Source organism: Stigmatopora argus, chromosome 12, assembly GCF_051989625.1.
Source record: "Stigmatopora argus isolate UIUO_Sarg chromosome 12, RoL_Sarg_1.0, whole genome shotgun sequence".
Taxonomy (NCBI): Eukaryota; Metazoa; Chordata; class Actinopteri; order Syngnathiformes; family Syngnathidae; genus Stigmatopora; species Stigmatopora argus.
Genome location: NC_135398.1, coordinates 15,691,512 through 15,704,529, shown reverse-complemented (window position 1 = coordinate 15,704,529; position 13,018 = coordinate 15,691,512). Strand labels below are relative to the sequence as shown.

The 13,018-nt window shown below is 41.7% G+C and overlaps 1 protein-coding gene across 2 annotated transcripts in view; it reads right to left on the bottom strand.

Annotated features, from left to right (window-relative positions):
• The window catches only part of LOC144085889 (vasoactive intestinal polypeptide receptor-like), a 54,573-nt gene that overhangs the window by 10,025 nt on the left and 31,530 nt on the right, over positions 1–13,018 (bottom strand). For both annotated transcript variants that reach the window (XM_077615564.1, XM_077615565.1), the window contains 4 exons: positions 9,322–9,431; positions 9,152–9,249; positions 3,534–3,663; positions 279–432 (listed from right to left, as the gene is read on the bottom strand). In XM_077615564.1, coding sequence (XP_077471690.1) covers positions 279–432; positions 3,534–3,663; positions 9,152–9,249; positions 9,322–9,431 — 492 coding nt within the window. The remainder of the gene's footprint in view (positions 1–278; positions 433–3,533; positions 3,664–9,151; positions 9,250–9,321; positions 9,432–13,018) is intronic.

The window sequence follows — 13,018 nt, the reverse complement described above, 5'->3', positions numbered from 1 at the left end:
TAACTCCATTCCTCGATAGCCCCTATCCGTCTGTTTTCCATATGTTCCTCCTCTACCACACCTGAATCAAAAGATCAACTTATCAGCAAGCTGTCCAGAAGCTTAATACCGATCCAGAATATTTGATTCAGGTGTGTTGGTGGAGGGAGATATGGAAAACAAACCGAATAGGGGCTCTCGAGGACCGGAGTTGGCCACCCCTGCCTTAAGCATTACTTTGCGCATGTCCTGGAAATCAGTTCCCTTGAACAAAATGTGAGATATCTTTGTTCACATACCCCAGCCAATCAGGATGTACCACCAGAAGTACTTCCTCTCCGAGAAGAAGGAGACAGCAAGGAGAGCATGGAGATACAGGCCTTCAACCAACAACCAGAAGTAACTGGCCATGATACCATATTGAAAGAATACCATCACTGCCTTACATCTGACCTGAAAACCACCCAGAGTTTTGTGCAGTCAGTGAACAGCAGCTCGTATTGGTGACAGCATTATAAGTATACAGTAAATAAATTGACATACAAAGAAATTTCTGAGCAAATTTTTGCCTTGAGATAGGAGATATGAGATATGAGCATACGAGATGGTTCCCGATGTGGCCGTCCAGGAGGTCGAGTATACGAGGGGCTTATTATGAGAACAGCATCGCGCTTTCTTTCTCGCTGCATCTCCCTCGCGTAAAGAAATCTACGAGCACCGGCCGTAAAGGTTGCATTATTTGCATTAATCAGTGCAAAATTGAGGAAAAAAAAATGGGTGTTTTGACTGATTCGTTTACAACAGACAATGGTGTTTTATATATTGTTTTGTTACCTGACATGTTTCGATCCCATGCTTAGTGAGGCGAGTTCAGTAATCCCTCAAATATCGCAGCTGTTGTATAATGACAATAAAGGATTTTGATTGATTGATAATATGGACCAGACAAGGCCACAAGAAGACAAAATGAACTTAATACAGTCCCAACATATGAGAAATTTGAGATACGAGGAAAATGCAGAGCAAATTTTTGCCTAGAGATACAAGACAAATTTGAGATTCAATACTGATACGCTACGATATGATACAGATGCGGCCATCCGGGTGGCCGAGTATGCGAAAGGCTGCTTATGAGAACAGCATCGCTGTCTTTCTCGCCGCATCTCACTCACATAAAGATATCTATGAGGTTGTACAGGTTGCATTTTTTACTGGAGATAGCGTAACCGAGTCGATAATCTAAAGAGCCAGCGGAATCTACATGGACTTGAAATCAAACCAAGCATTTGAAAAAGACACCAGCTGAACCCTTCAAAGAGAGTCAGGGCTGGTTTGATAATTTTTTTAAACTAACTGGGATACACAGGGTTCCGAGGCATGGAGAAGCAGCAAGTTCCGACTCGAAAACCTCGATGGAATACATTAACATCTTTGGTTATCGCACAAGAAGGTTTAAATATAGTGGAACGTAAGATTAAAACTTATTTTAAGTGTGTGTATAGTAATCTAAGTTCATTTTAGTTAAATTTGAAGTTAATGTTATGTTACGAGCAACTTGCTAGATCTCCGCTTTTCAGCCATGCCGTCGCTCAGCAACAGGGAGACGACGCGCCCGCACTGTCCTCGGCTCGCTGTGGCTTTGCTCAGCAACGGGAACATGACGTGTCATCGCTGTGGCTTCGCAAAGTCACGGGAGGACGATATATATATATATATATATATATATATATATATATATATATATATATATATATATATATATATATATATATATATATATATATATATATATATATATATATATATATATATATATATATATATATATATATATACATACCGTATTTTCACGACTATAAAGCGCACATAAAAGTCTTAAATTTTCTCTAAAATAGATAGGGCGCCTTATAATCCAGTGCGCTTTATATATGGACCAATACTAAAATTGTTATCACGATAAAATAAAATAAATCAGTCGATAGGACAACTACGGCAAGCAGCCCCCAACTCTACTATTTTCCCGTAGATAAAGTACTGCGCAGTGACTGCTGGGATGTAGAGTTCTTTATACAGTTCTTCAATACACCCAGTATGACGGCGAGCACACTAATTTGGTGCTCGCCGTCATTTCGGCTGTATTTACAAAAGAAATCCTGCCGCTAGATGTTGGCATCAACAGAGCATTCAAAGCTAGACTGCGAACTATATATATATATTATATATATTAACTCGGAGCTTGCCGTCATTCCCTGAGGCTTGAGAACTACAACCGCTGGACATCGGCATTAACCGGGCTTTCAAAGAAAAGTTGCGAGCAGCATGGGAGCAGTGGAGAGGGGACCCCGCGTTTTGGAAGACTCATTTGGGCAATTGTTTAATTCGGACACAGAAAATGAGGACTTTGATGGTTTTGTGGATGATGATGACGTGAGTACATTGTAAAATGGCTAAATAAAGTACAACCGAACTCAGTTTTGCTTCCGTGGCCTTTTTAAAAACGTGTTTTTAGCGTCCGGGTTTAGCGTGCATTCGGTGCATGTAGCACCAAATTAGTGTGTTCGCCGTTGTAGTATATTGATACTATTAGTGCAAAGTTATCACAGCCGTCAACCTGGGTGTATTGACAAAAGGGTATATATCCCAGCAGTCACTGCGCACCGGAAATAGCGTCTGGGGCCGCTTCCGTAGCCAGCGCTATTACGGTTCGAAATTCATCCATAAATAATATATATATGCCATGCCTGGCTGCGTCTAAAAGAACGGTGCGTCCTTTGAGTGTGTAAAATACAGAAATAGCACTCGTTATTGACACTACGGCTAAAAATACGATGTGCCGAATAGTCGTGAAAATACGATATATATATATATATATATATATATATATATATATATATATATATGGAGTTTGTATGAGTTTGAATGTTATCAAATGGGAGAGACGTGAACCAGCTGTGCTTGAAGTGGGAAAATGTGTGCCTAAAGAAGGAAATATATAAACTCTGACAGCAAAAGTGATTTACAGCCCGCAAATCCAATCTACTTAGATAAGAAAGAAATGGGTTGTACTGAAAGAAGACATGGAACGCACACTTGTGTTAATGGTAACATGACCTGTCTTCTAAACATAGAATGCTTGTCTTCCTAAATTAAACGGTTCAAAAGTTAGTAGCTTCAATTTTTCATTTGGGCGCTGTGTAGTTTCTTTTAATGTTATAAGCAGTGAGATTAAGTTATAATAAAGTCCCTACCAGAGCGGAATGTGATTTATTGACAAAGGTTCAGGTTTAATGTTCAGCAAATAGGAACTTTCACAACATCCTGCTAGACAGATGAATGGGGAACACATTTAGGAGTGGCGAGAAACAAACATTGTTACACCCACTGTCATGTAAAGTAAACTTGGACACCACTTCAATGTCAGGGAATAAGTAATTCAAAGAACTCAGTCTTCTATTACTGAGAGAAACTATTGAGGTTTCTTGCTCTCGGATACACAAAAATAAGGAAACAGGATGCATTTGTCAGACTAAGTCATGTTTTGATACAGTACTTACAGAGGAATGGCAACTCTCCGTCTCTCCAACATCATACAGAATGACGTCCTTGATAAAGACAGCAATCGCTTTCAGAATGAATGAGACAAAGAGATGTATGTGGATGTAGTTCCTTGTACAGTGCAGCTTCCTGTGATACACCAAGAAATAAACATGAATACAAGTAACAAACATAAATGTTGTGGCGTTCCGACAATATCTAATCCTAAATCTAGCGTCAAACTTTGCCCTAAATTAGTTTCCGTTTTGAGAGGCTAAGTCGCACTTGAGTAAAAGTAAAAAAAAATGGCAATGAAGTGGGTAAAAAAAACATTGAACTGGGAGTTTCTAAGGTAAAGTATGTTCAATAAGCAATGAGAAAATGTTAGAAAATGCATTACATATGATGTGTTCAAAGTGCTTCATGGTGAGTAAATGCAGAGTATATCCTACACAGTATCTAACTAACTAACTTTAAGTACTCTGATCCATCTGTGGAAAATGCAGGGAAACAGAGCCATATTACGCCATCATATTTTTTGTTAAAGGGAAGAAAAGAGAAGGTTTTGGAAAGATATAGGAGGCCTGTGGGGGTGATTTGATGAGCAAAGCAGGTTTTCTGCCAGTGGTTTAAAAGATTTTCTAAAGGAAAAGAACCGATAGAGGTTGAAACCAAATCACCAGCACCAAAAAGTTTCCAATGGTCAGAAATGTCTGTGTATCATCGTCACGGTTATTTGACGACCTTGAATCACTAACTGTTGCACTTCCTGGGTGTTGTGGATAAATGGTAACGTGGTGGTTCCCCAACCCAGAGATTGTGGGCTTGATTCCACGCACTTTTGACCTTGTCAAATTCTCCTTGAGCATCTCCTGAAGCCAATATAGCTCCTGATGCTGCATCACCCGAATGAGATTACGGTGTCAAAGCAATTTGAGTGCATTTGAAGGTGAAACAGCACTATACAAGTGTAGCATTTATCTTTCCTCAATGCATTACTTGCTGCAATTTTTGATGCTCCAGATCTGGGATCATCCCAAATTTTTCAATTCTTTCAGAAAATCTGTTAAATAATAATAATACTTTGTGCAGGCTCCAGCACTGCCGCCAGTTTTGTAAGGATAATGAACAGGCTATAAACAAATATTATATTCACAGGAAAGAATACATGTACTGTATGTAGTTCAGTTAAGAGGCAATTTTAGCTAATGAAATAAATGAGACGAGCAATGGAGGTGACATTAAATAAAATTACGACCTATTTAAAAAAAATGAAATTCAACATGGCCCATACATCCTTCATTTTTTCTATATGTTTCCCAAAGAGAAAAATATAAAAACTATACAGAAAGAATACCAAGTCAGGAAGGGGTGCCCAACCCCCGGCTCTTGAAGGCCCCTATCCAGTGTGTTTTCCATGTCTCCCGCCACCAACACACCTGGATCAAATAATCAGGATCATTATAAAGCTTCTGGACAGCTTGCTGATGAGTTGATCATTTGATTCAGGTGTGGTAGAGGAGGGTGATATGGAAAACAGACTGGACAGGGGCCCCTGAGGACCAGAGTTGCGCACCTTTGATGTAGACCAGGGGTATCAAACTCATATTTTGTTGCGCGCCACGTAGTTTCAATTTCATCCGGAGGGCCGATATGTCTTCCAACTAGGCTGCCAAAATTATTTGATTAATAAATTGACAGCATTTTCAATCGTGCTGATCGATAGATCATTTTTGGACATTCAAATTTGCACAAATCATCTGCATTTATTGATTTAAAATGAGGAAACACAGGAAATATTCCCTATACATCTATAATCTTCATTTGAATTTGATCATAAAACAGAAAGTTGGCACTCATCATTTACTTTCTTGGGCCACACAAAATGATGCGGTGGGCCAAATTTGGCCCGCGGGCCGCCACTTTGACACATGTGATGAAGAGTAAACCAATGGGTGTGTGCTCCAAGCAGACGGGTGCAAACCATCACAACACAATATTCAGCTGACCAATATTAACAAAGACTGCTGCTCACATCCTGTGCATGTCCTCCAACATCCAAATCATTGGCATTTTGGGACATTGAGAAGTAAACAGAAGCCTTGCTGTTTAACCTTTTACATACTACACTCACATACGTACAGACCAAACACAACCACACATATGGCTGAGAACAATGATGTGTTTCTTAGTGGTCACGACACACTCCTGGCCAGCGGCAGTCCGTGAATTTTCTAGCGATGCCTTCAGCTATGTCTGAATCAATCCAACCCTCAAAAACTATTTTATGGCTATAAAACCTCTATTGCAACTACAGCTGCGACACATAAAAAACATTAATAATAACCTCATACAATTGAAATATTATTTAGGAATATAGCCATATTTTACTCACTCACTAAAAATCATTTTTACCTGTACACAATATCCATCCTCCTTTCTTTCCTCCTTCTTTTTATCGCCATCAAAGCTAATGCTGAAAGTCGAGCCTATCCTGTCGTATTTCTGGCAAATGTTTTTATTCGATTTAGTGCTGAAAATGTTCGTTCCCGGTTGTGACAGGCTTGCTTGCTTTGGAGTTGTCCGACTTTTCTTAATGATGTCCAGCTTTTTTTTCTTGAAAAATCCGTCTTGAAAATGGTTTTGACAGTAAATCTGCAAAAAAATCAATTTCTTCTCCTCCTTCAGCCATTGCGGGTTGACAAAACCGCTATTTAATCAAGACAACAATATATTTGCTTGTGCAGCTCACGAGAAGGCCTTGGTGTCACCAAATCGAATTCTGATTGGTTAAAGCAACAGTCTTATCGACGCTTGTTTAATGCAGCAGAGCCTGCACAACTGATTGTGAAGGCCTTGAGGCAGATTTTTGACCCTGGCAACAAATAATGGCTGAAATGTGATTGGTTAAATGCTTCAATATGAAAACACATCTGGAAGCAGTGCAACCAGGGGGAAAAGCAATGAAAGGAAGCTAACAGACAATTTGGAATTATTTAATAAGTATTCATGGACAAAATATAATTAACATCAGTCTGTGATTCAGATATTTCTTAGGCCAGCAGAGAAGGCCTTGAAGGCCCTGACGGCACAACACTGCTCCTGGCCCTTTACGCTAATGATTCGTTCTTAGGTCATTTCTCTATGTACACTTATGGTCTCTGTTTGTATACAGAAGGTCAAAAGGAAAGATGCTCTGAACAACACTCAAGTGGCTAAGTGGTTTACAGCTGCTTTCAGCTTCTTCGTTTGACAAACATTGAGATGAAAATTGGTCACATGATGTGAAAAACAGTAAAACTTCAGGAAGATGTGAAATAAGTTACGCAGAGATCCATAAGTATTATATATGTGCAATAAAAATTAGTATTGAGTATTGTAATCAGTACAAGTATTAGCAGTAGTTTCCCTCTGCATAAATGAAACCGGTGACGTAACAAAAGGCAAGTTGAGACTTGTTGTGCGATGAATCGAAATACAATTGAAAACGGGTCAAAGGAGAAAGCAAGTCCCACAGAACAATTGCAGGGCACACATAAAGACAGGCAACCATTCACACTCACAATCACACCGCCACCGAGCAGGAATCAATCCAACGCTGATGTCAGGCGAGTGAACCACCACACCATTGGCCACTGTCAAGCATTCATTCATCCATTTTCCGTATCGCTTATCCTCATAAGGGTCGCGTGGTGTACTGGAGCCTATCCCAGTTAAATATGGGAATCAGGCGGGGGACGCCCTGAATTGGTGGCGAGCCAATCGCAGGCCCCAAGGAAATGGGGATGTACAGTCTAGCAATGGGTGCAATTTGTTATAATCGACCAGACATCTACAGAACACCATCACGTGTGGCTTTTATTAACATTGTATTAGTGATTAGCGCGTTGGCCTCACAGTTCTGGGGGCTTGGGTTTGAATCCAGGTCGATCCACCTGTGCAGAGTTTGCATGTTCTCCCTGGGCCTGTGTGATTTTTCTCTGGGTACTCCGGTTTCCTCCCACAATCCAAAGACATGTGTGGTAGGCTGGTTGGACAATCTAAATTGCCCCTAGGTATGAGTGTGAGCGTGAATGGTTGTCTGTTTCCTCGTGCCCTACGATTGGCTGGCCAACAATTCAGGGTGCATTCAGCTGGGATAGGCTCCAGCACCCCCCGTAACCCGTGTGAGGATAAAGCAGTTCGGAAAATGAATGAATAGATCAAAATTTTATTGATTTACCAATTACGTACAAATGGAAAGTCAAATCACACGGCCGTCAGATATGCTATTCAGCATTTTTATCGTGAAACTGCTGAAGTACAGATGGAGAACGTTTTACGGTGGAGTACATTAACAGTGAACAACTGAAAAGTGTAGTTTGTGCTTTGCAACCCCCTACCTCAGATATTCATTCATTTTCAAGACTTCTTATCCTGGTCAGGATCGTTTCAGCTAACTTTCGGGCGAAACGCAGACTACACCCAAGACTGGTCTCCAGTCAGTTGCAGAGACAGATAACACCAACAATCATACTGCCACCGAGAGGGAAATAAACCCCACGCTTGTCCACACCTAAGTCAGGCAAGTGAACCACTACACCATTGGGTGGCCACCCCATATTTGTTACAGTGGTACCTCGACATACGAGCAATTTGAGATACGAGCAAAATTTTGAGCAAATATTGATCTTGAGATACGAGTAAAATTTTGAGCAAATATTGATCTTGAGATACGAGACAAATTTTGATATAGGAGCAGACAGCGGACGCGAGAGGCTGCTTATAAGAACATCATGGGCACTGTCTCGCTTCCCGCAACTCCCTCGTGTAACGTCTCTCTGGTCGCAACTCCCTCGTGTAATGTCTCTACGAGCACTGGGCGGAGCGTTGCATTTATTTTGTTTTTTTTCCCGTTAGTGCGAATGGCGTATATACTACTTCTCGTTGGCAAGTGGTCGTGTGTTATCCTAATGTGAGGGTATTTGTGTGCATAATTTTCGCAATATTTTGAAGGGAATACAAAAGCAAACAACCCTTGATAGGTTGCATCTGAAAGTCAGGGTGGAGGCGGGGCAAATAGAGCCAAACCAGAAGGAGAAAGGTATAAAATGTAAAACAAAATTAGAATTAAGTTTAGTGTAAGGTTAGATTAAACTTATTTTTGACCGTCTGCATCGTAATCCAAGTTCATTTAAATTTGTTTAATGTTGTTACGCGCGCGTTGCGGTGCAAAAAGTACCCCCCCCTCTCTCTCTGTCCGTCCCTCTCCCCTCCGCGAAATCCGTCTAATTTTAATAATATTAAACACATTTTAGTAGTATTAAACCACTAGTTATTTGTTACTTTGTTAATAGATGGCGAATTAGAAAAGAATAAAAAGGTTTTTCTAATCCAATATCTTGTTTTTGGTGTTTTTTCAGACGCTTGGAACGAATTAATTTGTTTTTAGTTCATTTTTATGGGAAACGTTTGTTTGAGTTACGAGAAAATCGACATACGAGCTCAGTCCCGGAACGAATTAAGCTCGTATCTCGAGGTACCACTGTAAATGAAATAAGGTGATGATAAAGTAAATCAAGGCAATACTTTTTTTCTGATAGGAATATGCAATGTGTAATATAAGGTTTGGTTTGTGACGACCCGCAACACTGCTTACCGGAAAAGGCACAATATACTGATAGCCATGGTGAGAGAAACCAGGGACACGCTGTGACCAATAGTGTAACCTACTTTGACAGCGTCAAAGAAGTCTTCCTGCAAGAAGACACATTTACTTAGTAGTTCCTGAAAATGTGGAGCAACATCAAGCCACGCTGCTATACTCACCGTATCATCATCGTCCATGGTGCTGTTGGGATTGTAGCCACAATCAATGATGTAGGAGTCAGTGCTTATCGGAGCCCAGCCATCTTCAGTGCAAGTCTTCGAGAGGTTACCTAATGAAGACAGGAGAGTATTTAAAATTTCTGCCTTGGCTACAGTTTTAGGAGTTACAAGGCAAACCTTAACTTTCATTTGCAGACACTTCATTATTTGTCAGAGAAATGCATTCTCACTGGAATGCTTCCAAATGACAAAAGGAAATGGGAAGCATTGCTGAAAGGGATCAGCAGTCCCGCTAGCTCAAAAATACCAGGACAATTCCCACATACATGTGTCTCCATCCGTCTTGTAATTATGACTTGAAACGTACCCCAGGAAGTCAGTCGTTACTGAGAGAAACTATTTTGGCGGGATGAGTTTGCTTGCTGTCGTATAAGGGACATTCATTAGAAATCCCAAAAATAAGGCAATAGGGTGACGTTCATGTATACATTTGACTGAGAAGCGTCAGCCTTTCATTAAAGGCTAAGGGGATGAGCTAGGTGAGGTACAGCAAAAAAAATATTTCATAGATCAAAATATACCTGTGCTCTTCAGACAGGAAAGCAAACCTACGCAAGTTCAGTTGCCCAGAGCTCAGAATAGAAAAATTAATCCTTTATTAGTCCCGTGAAGGCAATATGTAGTTACGAGACATTGGCTTATAGAGAACTAATGGAGTGCTGAACACAAACAAACAACACAAGTATTTGGTCCTTCTTGAACCATGCTCAATATTTAAATGGCTTCTGCTATCCCAATTTCCCTGCTCGGTTCAAGAGACTGACAGCCCAATATAACAGCAGTGGTAATGAAAATATATGACATAATATGAAATGAACTATTTCTATGGTGATTGTAATAACTTTGCAGGTTATATAACTGTTAATATATCCATAACAGTAATAGATGGCGGAGCCCAGGGTAAAACACGTGTAGCTCTTTATTGCCAACTGTCCAACAACACACACACTCACAAACCGGACACACAACACTACTACGTCCGGGTTACGCTGTGCCACCCCACGGCTCCAGGTGGCGTGGTTTAACACTCTTCCATAACCCGAGGCAACTATCCTTATCAATATATTACACTCCTCCCCCTTTAACTATGAAGTTCCTATTTAGACTTAGCACTCAACTCCAACAATTATCTTTGCCTCATTAACTTTTTATAATTTTACTTCTCAACTTGTAACTAAATTATTACTGCTAACACAACCATTAGACTCAATATTCCAGTCTTTGACATTTCAATCTCAGGAACTCTTTTCACATTTTTGTATGAACAGGAACTCTTTTATTTTAGGAACGACGTTCCTCACAACTGACCGATCACAAATTCAGTCGCTTCGGAGGTGCTCTATCTCTCACTGGGTACCTGCGCCCACACACCTCTGGGGAACTGACTGCTCGGTTGTCAGGTGTAACTGTCTTGTCACAGGCCACTGAGCCTGGCGAAGATGTTACACGTGTCTCTTCAGGTGAGTACGGGCTACCACCTACTGCTCCAGGTGTGCCTTTCCTCCCCACATCTGCGTGAACCACCACAGGGTACTTGTTTGTGATGTCCAGCTGCTCATCCGGAAGCTCCAATGTCTCTGATCTGGACGGTTGGTTGTACAGCAGATGATCAATGTGGATCGAGCGTCGGCTCACACCATTCCACACCAGGTAGGTGACTGGTCCGAGTCTCTTTTCCACTGTTCCTTTTGTCCACCTCTCCTTCCCTCCACGGAAATTCCGGATCAGAACTGAGTCACCCTCAGACAGATGTCTCAGCTTGGAGGTGGTTCTATCATGATAGTGTTTCTGCTTCTCTTGTTTTGCTTCCACCACTCGAGCGAGATCTGGTTTCAGTAAGCTGAACCTGGTCCTGATTTTACGTTTTAAAAACAGTTCCGCTGGTGCACATCCTGTAACAGTGTGCGGTGTACTCCTGTATGCTATCAGGAAGTTAGCTAGCCTGTGCTGCATAGTTATTGTGACCTTTTGTTTCTTCTCCTCGAGTACTTGTTTCAGCAGTGATGCTTTCACTGTCTGAACTGCTCGCTCTGCCGCTCCATTGGAAGCGGGATGGTAAGCTGGTACCAAAGTTTGTTTTATTCCGTTGCTCAGCAGGAATGTCTTGTACTCCTGCGAAGTGAATTGAGGTCCGTTGTCAGAAACAATCTCCTCAGGAAGCCCGTAGGAAGAAAAAATGTTCCGCAACACCTCAATCATTTTGGCTGCTGTGGTTGTTGCCATGGCGATGACCTCCAGCCATTTTGAATGACTGTCCACTAGTACTAAAAAGTGGTGTTGGTCTTTCTCTGCAAAGTCAATATGTATTCTCTGCCAAACTCTAGTCGGCCATTTCCAGACGTGTAGAGGTGCGGTTGCAGGTAGTTTCCTCACACTCTGACAGGCGTCACATTGTTGTACTGTATGTTCTATGTCACTGTCCAACTGCGGCCACCACAAATAGCTCCTGGCCAAGGCCTTCATCCTGCACCCTCCCGGGTGTCCTAGGTGAAGATCATGCAGTAGTCGCTCTCGGTGTGCTGGTGGAATGATAACTCGAATTCCCCACAATATGCAGCCTTGTTCCACCGACAGTTCATTTTTCCTGAAAAAGTATGGTTTCAGTCTCTCGTCCTTGTTTTGACTTGGCCATCCAGACCGAGTCAGCTCCAGTACTTTGCATAGGACTGGGTCCTTGAGAGTGCTCTGTGCAATCTCTGTAGCTTGCACGGGAAGCTCATCTACTACTGAGAAATAGAAGATGCTGTTTTCCTCCGCGGTGTTATCCTTCCCCTTCCCGGGCAGTTTAGATAACGCATGTGCGTTGGCATTTTCTGCTGACGTTCTGTACTCTATACTGTAGTCACTTCCTCCGTCTTCATCTTCCTCTCCAAAGTCGTTGTCTTGGTCATCACTACCAAAGTCATCTGCTGAATCATTTTTGGTTTTGGGGAGTTTTTCCTCGGAGTCCTCACTTTCATCCTGTGAATCCTTGGAGCGCTTGTGCTTTTGCTCACGGGGTACTGCACGCACTTTCTTGGGCTTTGAGTCACCATACTCCTCATCTGCATCGTTACCGCCCCTTGCTGGTATAACTGAGAAGATGCGTGCCCAGTCCAGTTTGGAGTTTTGGAGCCAGTTACGGCCAAGTAGGGCTGGTCTGTCACCTTTTACGATCACTAATGGTAGCTTCCCACTCTGGGTCCCATATTTTACCTTGGCCGTCACTTGTCCCCTCAAAGGAATGTTCTCTCCGGAAAAAGTTGACAGCTGCACTTTACTTACTTCCAAAGGCAGATGAGAGAGATGCTTCTTATACACAATTTCTGAAACCAGTGTTACAGCTGCTCCTGTGTCCAGTTGCATCTCGAGAGGAGTTCCTTCTAATATGACCTGTACTGTCATTTCCTTCCTCCAATTCCCGACAGCATTTGTGGGATACACGGCATTCAAGCGATATGACTCCCACAGTTCATCATCCGCATTTCCTGTTGTCTCATTTTTATTTCCTTTTACATACTGCGTGTGTCCTTGCAAATTTTTAGTTTTACACATCCTTGCTATGTGTCCTACTTTTGAACACTTGTAACATGTCTCTCCTTTATACCTGCATTCATGAGCGGCGTGGTTGCTTAGTCCACATCTGTAACAGGGTTGG